Raw genomic sequence first — 14481 nt, 5'->3', positions numbered from 1 at the left:
CAAGTCAGAATGAAAGCGAGACCAAGTCAAGTTCAAGACTTTTATTTCAATTAGTTGGATTCATTCATGCATTGTACCAATGATTTGGCTGTTTTCTAGCCAAAGGAATTACTTGTTAAAGTTTGTGAGTGTTAAAAATCAATGCAAACATTACTTTTACAAACTTTTGATCAAGATCTTATTTAGTGAGACAAATGCCCAGCCCCAAGATAAGTCCAAGTTGTTGTTGTTGTGGCTGCTCCTAAGGGATCACTTATGGGACCACAGCAGATCACCTTCCGTTATCTGCATATTGATTAGGTACAGGTTTTATGCTAGATGCACTTCCTGATAGAACCCTCTCCATTTATCTGGGCTTGAGGCTGACACTGAGTACACTAACCTGTATACCCCCAGTGGATGGGGTTGGCACCCAACATAGGGATCAAACCAATGATCCTGAGATCAAGAGTCCCATGCTCTTCCAAGTGAGCTATCTAGGCACCCCAAGACAAGTCTAAGTACAAATGGCAAAAATGTCAATACATAAAACATCTTGAGGCTAGGCTCGAGCCTTGCCGATGATCTGCCTTCAGTTTAATAATTTACATAGAATCATGTGACTGGATGAGCTACAATAGAGGATTTGCTATAGGAAACTTCCTGAAAACTAGAAAAACAGAGCCAATGTCCCCCTACATATATTTAGAGGCTCTGCTACAGGATTTATTGAACTGAAACAGTGCTGAGGCCGCATCCGGACCGTGGTCTGCTAGTTGATGACCCCTGGCATGGTGTAACCAGAGGGCTAAAGGGTGTGGCCAGGAATCCAGAGGACATCATGAATATCTACAACATTTAGCAGAGGTGTTTTGTTGCCTCCTATGAAAAGCACATCCTCATGCTATTCTGAGCCTTGCAGAACTCCAGTTGAAAGATGTGGATCCATCTGCATTTTTAGAAATACTTGCATTAAGGTATAGCGATTATCTTTTTGACCCATTTCCAATCATTTGGTTCTCTAACAATGTCACAGATCTTCTCACAGTGTAATAAGGCTTAAGGTTTGCTTTTTGAGATGGCATGCCTCTATAGTGGGCACAAAGGAATTAAGTTTAATATCTTAAGTTGAAGATTTTCACTACTACAGAATGAATAGCTATCAATTTCTCGTACAGCCTGTGTAGGGAAGTGGGAAAACCAACACGCCTCATTTTCTCCGAATAGTCGATGCCGACTGGGTTGCTTGTGAAAGTCTATTGTTTGTTTGCAAAGAGAAAAGAGAATGAGGTGACCAGGTTTTTCCATCCTGCAGCTGCTTCGAGCTCCAGGAGGGGACATTTTCCTGAGCTGAGAGGCAGATACTCGCTGCGCTCTAGCAGTTGACTTAATGAAGTCTGACGCGTTTGCAGGTATAAATGTTAGAGGCTCATTGAGAGAGTTGGGGGTGGTTGGGGTACTTCAGCTTGTCGCAGGGTGACATCTTCAGTGAAACAGCTTGGGGCTGAAGATGGCTGGAAAAGTGTTTAAGGTGGAATGAGGGGGCATTAAGGTAAGAGAGAGTGGAGAAAACTCTCCTCTATCACTGCCAGAGTAAAGCAGGCTTGGGAACCAAAAAGTGCGTTACTTAAAAGGAGAACATAAAGCAAAACATGGTGCTGCCCTCTAGTGGAGGTATTGAAAAGTGCACAGAATAACATAAATCCTTGATAAGCCACAGTCTTACAAGCCACTGGACTTGGGGGGCCATAACTTAAGGGTTTTTTTTTTTTTTTACACATAATTTTTAACATTGAATCTAACAACACATGCACTTAACCGTTCAAAAATGCATTAATTAATCTCAAGCATGTCTCATTTTCTTATCTCATTTTACACCAGGTTTCTTTGCTGTATTGTTTGTAATGATTCATTTAAATTTGAGCTCTTGTTAATAAATCATTTTACTAACAAGGTTTTACTTTCAAAGTGACCTTGGCAGCCAGTGCCACAATATAATTGAAACAGAATGAGAGAAGCACTTTTCTTCTTCCCATGATCACAATATTCAGATGATGCCATTTCCTATTGAACATTTGCTTGTGGAATATTCCAAATATTTAACGGGGGTAAGTGTGTTTTAGGAAGGATAATGGATGAGTCATGGAAAAGGATGATTCAAGCATGAGATGTTAAATGGATTCACACATCAATAAAATAAATTAGGCTAAATAATTAAAAAATTAATGATCATATTAAATATCACCTGACCATCTAATAATTGCCTTAAGAAATTCTTGATCAACTTAAAGAGGTGTGTTAGATTTTGGTTGAAGATGAAAGCTGCAAGGTAGGACAGGAAGATCAGGTTGTAGGGCACTAGGACTAACCACTTAAATTGAAGGTGCTTCTATTTCAGCCTCATAAATGCCACAAAATCTTCAGGAAATATTAAGTTAGATGTAGATTAAGTTACACTTAGTTTGATAGAGTGTTAAATTGTTGGATAAAAATCCAAGAACAGCTTTGGGAAGACTTTCCCTTATGCCTGTCTCATCCTACCACCTTTACTCTTAACGTGTAATATTGTAATACAGTATATAGTCATGTAATTCAAACATTTATTGACCCAATTCAGATAGGTATAAACAGGTTTTCTGTAATTTTCTTAAGACAAGGAAACAAAATGAACCTGTGGTAATAATATATACATTACAGATGCAAGGGATAAAATTTAGGCTGAAAATCTTTATTAGGAAATTAGGTTAACCCTAATGTTGTATGCTTGTGACCACAAAAGTCGTGACAAATCCCAGAGAGCTACAGCTGGGCTTTTGAGCAAGGACCTTTAATGCTCTACCATATGCTTGGATTGTACTCTGCCTCACTTGTAAGTCACATTGGATAAAAACATCTGTCCAATGAATAATGAAAATCCACTCCACTTTCAAACCCATATGTCCTCTCTGTCCAGAATGGGGACATTGTTGTCTTTCCAAGACTTTGTACCTAGATGGCTAAGCAACTTAACCATCTGTGTTGGAACCCAATCTCTTCTTGATCTAAGAGAGCAGTAGGAGTCATCCCACTAAATACACAAAACTTTTCCTTTCCAGTGTATTTTAGTCTTTATTAGATTCGATTTAATGTGTAAACCACAAAAAATATGAAATTGTTAAATCAGAGTTATTATAAGCATGGTTATTTCATACAAAGAAAAAAACGACAAAGGAAAAACAGCTTCAAAAACAAATGCAGTTTTTTTTATATTAATTATGTGAAAATATACTGTATAGCTGGCAGTTATGGAGTTGTGTAATGAGGAATTAGATTGACATCTTAGCATTATGATGTGAATTTACACAGAATATTACACATTTTTTTCACATAGGTTCACAATGAGTTTTTTTTAATACATACTGTAAATTGAAGCACACTATTTTACACTCGGCAACGGTGCGTTCTGAATGCTGCCTCTACTGATGGCTCAAAAAGATGAGTGAATTGTTATAAAAATAGTAACAGAGAATATTTTACAAAGCAAAAAAGACAACAGCGACAACCGAGATCTTTGCACTTCCCCAGCACCAGCTAATTACATTGAGAGGACAAAGTTCTTCAGTTTTAACAAAAAAAGCAATCGTGTTGTGTTGTATTATCTTACTATGCTTGAATGCCTGTGTAATCGGATTGTGTTCATATTGTGTACCATTATCACATTCATAATATAAAATGTCATAATGGAAAAATAACAAAGGGTCATTAATAGGAATGATTTTTGTCGATATCACTGTTTATGACAGAACAGATCCATATCCATCATTATAATTTACATCTCCTTACATACAAGCCCTTGTGTTTCTTCATACTACATGCATTAGAACTTTCCGGAAACACATGCTAAAATTAGGGTAGGTCACATTGCACTTGTTGCATAAAACTAAAGTGAATTCATTGTAATGAAACAGTTTTATTCTGCTACTAAATAAATCTGCTACCAATTATATTCATTTTCATAGGGATCTGAGAGAAACCTGTATACAGTAGCAGTCAGAGGTTTGGGCACACTTACTCATAATTGTTTTGAAAAAAAAATTCTTTCTTAACCATTGATGTATATTCAAATTATTTATTTATTTGTTGTTCAGTTGGTTGGTTGGTTGGTTTATTTATATTTGTCTTAAAAATTCATTTCAAACGTAAGCCATTAAATCAGTGTCTGAAATACATATTATAATAAAATGTATTATAAATACAATTAGGTGGGCCCAAACTTTTTTGACTGATGCTGTCATAAATATTGCAAAATGTTTAAGTTGATTTAAAGTGGAATTTTAGCTTGCATAATAATAATAATTATATATTTACTTTTCCAATTTTTTGTTCAATTCATTCTTATTTTTTTGGCTTATGCTGTACACTCCAGCAGATAAATGTTCTAGATTGTGATATCATCTCATATATAAATTTAAGTATCTATCAAAAAATAAGGCAATAAAATAGATATGTTGTTTTGGTGATAGTTTATCTATTTGCTGTAAAACTGAAAGTGATATACTAAATAGGAACATAAATTCAAATAAAATTCTAGCCCTAAAATAACCCACTACTGGTTTTCTATAACATTGAATGCTAAATGCTTGGGATCATTGTTTTGTGTCCTGTGACACTCCACGATCTATGACAACATTTTCTTCAAGTTTCTCATGAGCCAATGTACGTTATTCGACATTTTATAATAGAAGCAAAAGGAGAAGCAAACGAATGCACTATTTCATAAACAGCTGGGGGGAAAAAAGACTCACGTCATGACTACATTTACATACAGTACAACAAGTCATTTTCGGTTTCAGATTTTTCAGTCTCTTTTACACCAAGGTCATTTTTATGTAAGCCATACATAGAGTGCATGAAAGAATCACTTGCGATAGGCCTGCCTCTCAGTAAAAATAAGAGCAAAAGACACAGAGAGGTCCGTTCGAGACGAAAGAATGTTTTCTATTTTGAATATGCTGATGTTTCAAGCACACACACACACACACACACACACACACACACACACACACACACACACACACACACACAGAGAGAGAGAGAAAGATAAAACCCCACCAGCTTCATGTCCGTGAGGAGATCGAAAAAGTTTCAAGAAAACGTTTGGACACTGGGCCGGTCGGTCATGGTGGTGCCGAGTCAGAAGCGGAGGCTGAGAGAAGAGCCTCCCATGAAAGCACTGGTGAATGGTGGAGTGATTAACGGGCCTGGTCGTGTCTGGTCAGGGCCTTTCGGGTCTTCTGGGCCTTTCTGGCATTTTGGGCCTGCTCAGCTGGAGCGGCCCTGCAGGCCTCGGAGCCAGGACAGGTTTGGGCTGCTGTGGGGATCAGGAAATTTTCATCTACTGTACAAACCCTGCAACAAAACATGAAATTAGAGAACCTCTTTTTTATATGTAAAGAGGGGAGTAGAAATCTGAGTAGAAAGAGGGGAAAAAATGAACCTTTCACATTTTTTAACCTTTTGAACCTTCTCTAATGTTTTGTGCTAAGAATGTTTTTATGCGCAAAACTGGTCTACATAAGTGTATCTTTGATTTTTTGTTAAATATAAGTCAGCAATCACAAATCATAAAAAAAGATTTCCATGAAAAGATTACATCTGTATTATAATTTCATAAAAGATTAAGTGTTCAGGTCGCTTATACCACAGTGCTGTTGAATTCTCGATTCTGATCGGTCAGTGGATGTTGATTAATTTTCCATAACAGTAGCTCTGTCAATAATGTTAGCTATAATTAAAATCACAGGTTTATATAAATGTGAATGTTCTAATATGTTTCTAGAGTAACAACTTCTATGTAATCAGTGATACGGTAAAATTGTGAGGCAACATTTATTTAACATTTTTAGAAGGAGTCTCCAGTAATAATTAAGCAGCTCCAGTTAACTGGAAATGTTATGAATCAACCTGGAAGAGGACGTATGTCTATATTGTCTCAACACACTGTGGAGGATGGTTTGAGTGGCCAAAAAATCTCCAAGGATCACAGCTGGAGAATTGCAGAAGTTAGTTGCGTCTTGGGGTCAGAAAGTCTCCAAAACTACAATCTGAAGTCACCTACATCACCACAAGTTGTTTGGAAGTAATTCAAGAAAAAAGCCTCTACTCTCATCCAAAAACAAACTCAAATGTCTTCAGTTTTCCAGACACTACTGGAACTTCAAATGGGATCGGATTCTATGGTCAGATAAAACCAAAATAGAGCTTTTTGGCAATAAATACCAGAGGTGGTTTTGGTGCCCACAGAGAGGTAGCCATATGGAAAAGTACCTCATGCCCACGGTTAAATATGGCGGTGGCTCTTTAATGTTTTGGGGCTGTTTTTCTGCCAGAGGACCTGGACATTTTGTTAAGATAAATGGCATCATGGACTCAAATATCAAATATTAAATAAAAACCTGACTGCCTCTGCTAGAAAGCTTAAAATGGGCCGTGGTTGGATCTTCCAGCAGGATAATTATCCAAAACATACATCAAAATCCACACAAAAAATGGTTTACTGACCACAAAATCAAGGTCCTGCTATGGCCATCCCAGTCCCCTGACTTGAAACCCATAGAAAACTGTGAGGTGAGCTGAAGAGGAGAGTCCACCAGCGTGGACCTCAAAATTTGAAGGATCTGGAGAGATTCTGTATGGAGGAATGGTCTCAGATCCCTTGCCATGTATTCTCCAACCTCATCAGGCATTATAGGAGAAGACTCAGAGCTGTCATCTTGGCAAAGGGAAGTAGCACAAAGTATTGACTAAAAGGGTGCCAGTAATTGTTACACACCTATATTTAACAAAGATATTTTTTTGATAAACCTGTGATTTGTTTGCAAATGTTTGATATCCATGAGAGCATTTTTTTTTTTTTTTTTTAACAAAAGACAATTTTTCACAGCCTTCTTTGCTCATACTTACCAAGAGTGCCAATATTAGTGGAGGGCATTGCAGCACTTTTCTTCACTACTTAGCAATTAATGCATTGTGTGTACTTTATTGTTATTATTATTATTATTATTATTATTATTATTATTATTATTATTATTATTATTATTATCATTATTATTATTATTATTATGGTAAAATGAATAGACCATCCATATTATTAAGGAATGTGTAGTTTGCACTGCTGACATGACTCAGAAGATGAATTACTGACTATTTTCTTTTCTTACTGAAGCTCCTTATTTAAGAGAGCAGTTCTACTGCCACTAAGCAGAGTAATATAGGTTAATAAAAGTTAACGCACCCAGGAGCATTGCTGTGTCCAGTCAGCCCATTCGTCTCAGCAGATCGTCTCCAAATGACATGGGTTCTGAAAATACAACATGCACATGTTAATCAAGAAGGATTTTTTTTTTTAGACAAAACACAGAATAATCCAAAAGCCTAAGTCCAGTACCAAGCAACAATTTATATAATCACTGAGAAAAAAAAAGAAAAAAATATATTTTTGTGCTGGAAAACTAATGTTTGGAAATCTAAAATGTTTTTGCACTGACTCAATAATGTAGAAGTCATAAAATAAAAATCTATAACAAAGTTTGTACTAAAAAAAAAATAGGGTGCCTAAGAATTTTGCACAGTACTGTATATATAATTTTTTGAATCAGTGTTAAATAGTCTCAAAATAGACTATTCCTCACTAATACTGAAACCAGGAGAGAAGATACATAGCACATGGCACACAGCAAAACGGATCTGTATTAACTTAGTCAGTATCAATGTGTCAATGTATGGAATATATGGGAGCCCTATAAGGCTGTGCATTATTTTTCTTGTTTTCTCATTATCCACTTAACAACTTTTATTAAGTGGAAGTCATGAGACAATTATGTCGTGACAAACAAGAAAGACAAAAATAATAATACATGGCCTCTTAAGACTTCTGTACTAATGTGTTTGAAGTGAGAAATCATTATTTCAGATATTAATAATATATTGATTATTTCGGACAAGGATTGACTGCTAAAAATGGGCTGATTTCAGTTTTAAATAATGCCGTCTTAAATACTCTGTGGTAAAATTGTACGCAGTGTATTGAAAACTGATAATAAATTAGCATTTAAAATTTACAGCAACTGTTACCAACTGTTCACAAACTGGGGGACGCAATCTATAGCTCAGTATCTGTGACTGTATCTGCATTTAGACACTTTCCATTTTGTCACTTTATAGAATCTGCTTTGGCCAAATATAAAAAGTGGTATGTGACGTGGATATGTAAACATTTCCAATTCCAAAAATACATTTCTTTTCCAAAACCAAATCTCAGTCTTTGCCATTTGTTACAGGATTTGATACCTGATATCCTTTCCCTAATATCCGATCCACCATTTTTGCTGGTATCAGCCTGATACTGATACTGAGTATTGAATCAATGGAATCTCTGGTTTTAAGGAATAGAGCTCTAAGCATAGAGAAGAACTGAAGCATTTAAAAGGGGAAGTGTGTTAAAGTGCTTCAGGTGTGAGTGACGCCCAGCTGTAGAAGAGATTTACCGTGTCACCCCACTGGCGTGGGAGGTCATCCGGCTCCGGAGGGTACGACATCCATGAGGGGCTCCGGTATGATGACGGAGGTGACAAGACAAAGTAGTCGGAGTAGCCGGGCCGGTTGGCTGAAATGGCATAAACGGCTGTCATTGGGTTTCCTGCAGAGATCAAATACATGAAAAGCTAAATGTTTTGGGGCATCTGAAAAATAATGTACATGACTGTATATCAGAACCTGGTAGTCATTTTTACTTAAAGACTCTACATTTAGCTTCTATATTGAATTACATTATAAATTGCATGATGCGGTGGTTCTACAAAAAATCTGTTGTCATTAAACAACAGAAATATGCACAAAAACACCTACACTTTTACCCTCAACAAAACAAAAAAACTAATCTAGATTCAAAGAATATGTTAATATATAAACCATTTTGCCTGTATTTGCATAGTGGAACAAGATTGGCTCTTATAATTTATGAAGCAGTAACACCTGTGTGTCACATGTTTATGACTAGCTCATTTTCCAGTGTAAGCTCTCTGGCTAAAGAAACACTGCAGAGATCATTTTCACACTTTGATCAGCACTCAGTTGTATTCTATTGTGCATGTAAAAATATTACAGACTCTTTTTTCTTGATATTTTTGGTGCTATTGTTATTTCTTATATATTAAAGTAACATACTTATATATTAAAGTGAGTTATTATGTGTTAGGAAGCTAAATTCCCCCTTTCAGCATGCAGCATGGTTCTCTATGCTTTTGTACTGGTTCTAGTCTTGTCTCCACTCCTATGAGGTCATTGGTTTGTTCTCCTATTGTGTACACCTGTTCTGTGTTTTGTCCTTAATTAGTTTGTCTATCACCTTAATTTGCTGCTACTTGCTTGTGCTTTGACCCATGTTATGGACTACGAAGATGATTCTAGGATTGCCCACAATAAAACATAGGCAGAGTTTACGCGCTTGCCTCCTTCCTTCACTTACCACACACTGCAATATAGGTGCTCTTCGTCATATATCTGCTCTATAGTACACACCATATGTTATAATGTGTTAAGACTCAGACCTGAGTAGCTCGACATGGACTGATCGACGGTGACAGCTGGGAAAGGAGCTCGGTTCATGGGCAAATAGGGGGCGCCGTTGTGCTGATTCATCTCCGATGCCTCAGAAACACGAGGCTTCAGACTCATGTCTGGTGTTGATCTGGAAAACACAGAGGCATGCTTGGAAATTTGTACTGCCATAAACCTGTCTGACCAGCAGGGGGCAGAATGAGCATGCTGATCTACACACACACACACACACACACACACACACACACACACACACACACACACACACACACACACACACTGAGCTAAGAGAGCCGCAGAGCCACATGAGAGCACACCTCAATGCGGTCAGCAGCTCAGAGTGGCTTGCAAAACACCTTCATACACAGCTGCCTCAGCAAGAACACACATGAATATTAACAGGGAAGTATGCTAATGAAATCATCACTGTTTTAATGAAGCTACATAGATCTTACCGCCGTACTGATGCTCCAGGTGGGGCGCCACTTCGAGCTGATATAAGAGGTGGCGGTGAGCCCAAACTCATGTCGGGCAGCTGCGTGAACCTGAAGCCCTGAGGAGCAAATCACATTAACCCTCTAGTCAGAACAACAGCCAATCAAATGCCTCAATCTATACAGCATGACAGCACTTAGCATAATAAAATGGTGTTTTAGGATTATTATCAGGCCAATTTCATAAACATGGGTTCATTTTAACAAGGCAAAATTCCTGTATGTGTGTGTTTAAATTACCTAATAATGAATGAATGAATAATGAATGGTTGAGGAAACCAGGTGAAGACCATGAGTGGAAGTAGCTACTAATACATTTCATTCATTATTAGCAGTGCCAGCATTCTTGAGTAAACACTTTCACTTAACAATACATGATTTACTGAAGAGCATCCTTTTATTATTATTATTATTATTATTATTATTATTATTATTATTATTATTATTATTAAACCCTCCCAGAAATAAGCAGAACTTAATCATAATGGCCATTCAAAAATAAAAAAATATAAAGTATTGTATATAATAAATAGAGATGTACTGTAATTAATAGCAGTAATACTGATGTTTTTTTATTTATTTTATCTTTAGTCAAGGCTAAACAGCTTTTTAGCTAAAAATTAATACCTTCTCTAATCCATGGTGCAGGCCTGTCAGTTATTAGACTTCAAAACAGTGGAAATATAACCAGCTATTTAGGTTTACTGTTGCATAAAAATGCTGTTATATTCTACTAGATTATTAGAGATTGTGCAGGTTAGATGAACCTCAATGTTGTTTTAACCATTGTTTCATAATGTAGGCTCAATGGTGTTTAATAATCTTAAAATAATGCATTTTTTAGTATTACGTCCATGGTCCCAGGCACCAGCCTGCATTGCCTGTCCTGTCGCTAGGCCTCTGAGAATTGTCAAAGTATGAAAACATTCACTGCAGCAGTTTGGCCACATTATTTTAAGAAACAGCGATGAGCTGTAAATCTTATTACTGAGTTAGCATTGAATGTGTAACAGACATGTGTTTTTGTGCTATAAAATATAAGAGCATATATCATCTTCCAGTATGCAAATGCCAACACTGCCATCATACATAGAGTTGAGGTCAGACACTTACATACATAAAGATATTAAATCTCATATTTTCACAACTTCACATAGTCATGCTACATCATGTTACCTGGGCATTTTCATCTGAAGTGCTACACTGGTCAGATGAAAGAAAAAAAAAAGTAATTGTTTGCTCATAATGATCTGTGCTATGTGTGGAGGAAAAAGGGTGATGAAGAATGGAGAATGGGGATGGCAGTATAATGTTGTGGGGGTGTTTTGCCGGAAAAGTAACTGGTGCACTTCAGAAAATAGATGGCATCATGAGGAAGGAGGATTATATAGAACACCTCAAGACATCAGGCAGAAAGTTAAAACTTGGTTGCAATCTTCTTAGAGCAGGACAATAATCCTAAGCATACCCACAAAGTTGTAACACAATGTCTTAAAGACATTAAAGTGAAATCATTGGATTGGCTATCACTCTGACCAGAATCCCATAGAAAATCTGTGGAACTGAAAAAGCATGTCTGAGCAAGGAGGCCCACAAACTTGCCAGAGTTACATCAGTTCTGTCAGGAGGAACGGGCAAAAATTCCGGCAAAGTATGGTGAGAAGTTTGTGGAAGGCTACCCAAGGGTTTGATTCAAGTTCAGGCAATGCCACCAAATACTGTGTACAGTATGTAAAGCTTTGACTCACTAAAAATCTGATATAGTAAATAAAAGCTGAAATAAATCTCAGTCTCATAAAGTAAATACTCTAATTGACTTAACACAGGAAATGTATGTTAATTCATAACATGTGTGGAGTTGGGAAAAATCTTGTGTGTGAATATCTTTAGCCTAGGTGTATGTGACTGTTTGACCTCAACTGTATAATCTGGATTTCTTTGTATATGTAGCTGTCTGTTGACATTTGAACTTTTTTTGGAATGGCTATGTAAAGCTCTTTATTATGCAGCATATAAAAATATATTGTTTTTAAAAATGAGTTTTGGGTGAATTTCAAAAAAGAAAACTTTTCTACAAATCATATAATTTCACTATGTCCTATATTTTACCATATAAGGGAATGTTGAATTGATACATAACAGGATGTTTAACAGAATGCTTATTTCCTGGTTTTATTTCACTAAGCTTGTGAAAATGCAGACTAGTACATTTCTGTTATAGGTAAGGAATAGCACAGACCGTGCTGTTATACGAAAATAATTCACGTTATAAATAGTCCACGGAAATCCACGAGACAAATTAGTTCCTGTTATCACTTATGTTATAAACAGTTGTTCCCTCACCATGCCTCTCTTGTTTCTCTTGAAGTTAACGAGACAAAAAGTACAGCTTAAACTCCTCTGTCCTGACGACTTTTACGTGCCGGGAAAATGTACAAAGCACAGTGACTGCTACAAAGCACTGACACCCAGGACATTAATGTTACATAAACCTCTCCTAACAAAAAACTTCACCACATCGAAGATTATCCAAACACTTTTTAAAAAATCTATTTATCATTAGTCTTCGATTAGATTATATGGAGCATCCACCATACAAATCCCTGTGTATGAGCTGTTACTATAGAAACAGTAACGCATTAGAATGAGAGCATGTTAACCTGTCGTTAATGTTACAGCTGGAACTACTGTCAGAACCCTGATACATAATATATATGCTGTGGCATAATATTGTTGTTATTTATAAAAATTAAAGCAGGTAGTATGTCTAAAGTACATGTTACATTTTAATATAAAATGTAGTATAATGTACATTTTGTGTATATCATTAAAAAATGGTATTTACTTGAAAGTGTAAATGTGGACAGTGAGGACGTACAGGCTTGGGGAGGCTACACTGGTGCATGTCAGGCTCAAACGATGGGCCGCGCTGCAAAGCTCCAGCTGGGTGGTCCATGGTGCCGGGGGCGCTGGTCACTCCATCCACGTAGGGACCGCTCTGAGGAGGGGGGTATGGAGGATGGGGGCCGTGCCGGGAGTGGTGTTGGTGGTGGCTGCGTCCAGACGGCTCAGCCGAGGCCAAACCAAATGCATTATCCAGCAGGAGGTGCATCTGCTGCCGCACCTCGTCGATGGAGGGCTGAGAGCTCAGAGTGGACGAGTCCGAGTGACCTTTAACGTGGTGACTTCCTCCGAAACCAAGAGAGCTCATGAGGCGGTCCACGTCTGTCTCTTCAAATGGTTCTGGTTCAGCCTGGGAAACACACACACAAACACACACGCAATACGCAAAAGCACACACAGAAACACAGGGAATTAATATAGGGAATGTAAATTAGATGCACACACACTCACTCATACACACACACACACACACACACACACACACACACTGACCAAGATTTATACAAATACAATTTCATACACACTTCCATAAAGAATGTACTATACACTCATACAGTTGAGTTAATAAGATAAGCAATCCCACAGGTGGACACACAGATTGACTCTACATAGATATTGCCATAAAGTGCACACACACACACACATACACACACTCACACACACACACACACACACACACACACAGTGGGCCTATCCAATTTGCAAGTTAAAAGCTCAGCACACTTATGGCTATTAACACATATCAAATTCCCCATCGGAATCCCTAAACAGTCTATAATCGTATTCACGCTGGCCGGGACTGCGGTGGCTGCTGTGGTCTGATCATCAGGGTTTAGAGACGGTAGACTCTGGCTCTGAATAAACTCTGAGCTCTGCTTCTCCCTCAGCGCAGTTTAAAATGGGCCGAGTGGAGCAAATCGCCTTTGCTTCAGCCTCCAAGAAGACTCCAGTGATTACTGCAGGAAGGAATCGAAAAAGCCGTATCTTTCCCAAGCAGACCGTAAAGGTTCTAGGCCACATCGCGAGACTACGGCAGAACCGCAGCAAAGTCTCAATGTGAGGTCTTCCAGAGTCCATATAAGACTCTTAGTGTTACCAAGGATGTGCTTTCGTAATACAAATATTTTGAATTTCTGGGTCTAATGGTTCAGTGTTACGATAAAGAAAATACTTTTTTAAATTCTCACCATAAAACTGGTGGACAGCAGTCCAGATATGGACGCAGCAAAGTATTTCAGTGGATTGAACCAAAAATACTGCATCATAACCAACTGATTTATGTAAATAATGGCCATAATTCAACAGCTTAAGTTTTTAAAACATTAAACATCAGAGCTCCCGTAGCAGATCCTCTGTTGAGGCAACCCACAGGGAATGGGAAAGTGTTTTCATACATTTTCATAGACTTTTCCTTTTATTTACCCTCTCTGATCTGATTAGTGAAGCGATGCCATAGAAAACAGAATATTTAATGACCACAACCAAAGAGTTTATGCCTAAAACAGCA

General features: G+C 37.5%; 1 protein-coding gene across 8 annotated transcripts in view; it reads right to left on the bottom strand.

Annotated features, from left to right (window-relative positions):
- Positions 1–4453: 4453 nt before the first annotated feature.
- Positions 4454–14481, bottom strand: part of kiaa1549la (KIAA1549-like a) — an 83069-nt gene continuing 73041 nt past the window's right edge. For 5 of the 8 annotated variants that reach the window (XM_053631351.1, XM_053631347.1, XM_053631350.1 and 2 more), the window contains 6 exons: positions 12916–13323; positions 10032–10129; positions 9567–9706; positions 8505–8656; positions 7253–7318; positions 4454–5367 (listed from right to left, as the gene is read on the bottom strand). In XM_053631351.1, the coding sequence (XP_053487326.1) occupies positions 7289–7318; positions 8505–8656; positions 9567–9706; positions 10032–10129; positions 12916–13323 (828 nt within the window). In that variant the 3' untranslated portion in view covers positions 4454–5367; positions 7253–7288. Of the gene's footprint in view, positions 5368–6603; positions 6731–7252; positions 7319–8504; positions 8657–9566; positions 9707–10031; positions 10130–12915; positions 13324–14481 lie in introns of those variants that run through there. The other 3 variants (XM_053631349.1, XM_053631354.1, XM_053631348.1) reach the window with 2 other exon arrangements.

Source organism: Ictalurus furcatus, chromosome 8 (assembly GCF_023375685.1).
Source record: "Ictalurus furcatus strain D&B chromosome 8, Billie_1.0, whole genome shotgun sequence".
Taxonomy (NCBI): Eukaryota; Metazoa; Chordata; class Actinopteri; order Siluriformes; family Ictaluridae; genus Ictalurus; species Ictalurus furcatus.
This window is presented reverse-complemented; position numbering and strand designations above follow the sequence as displayed.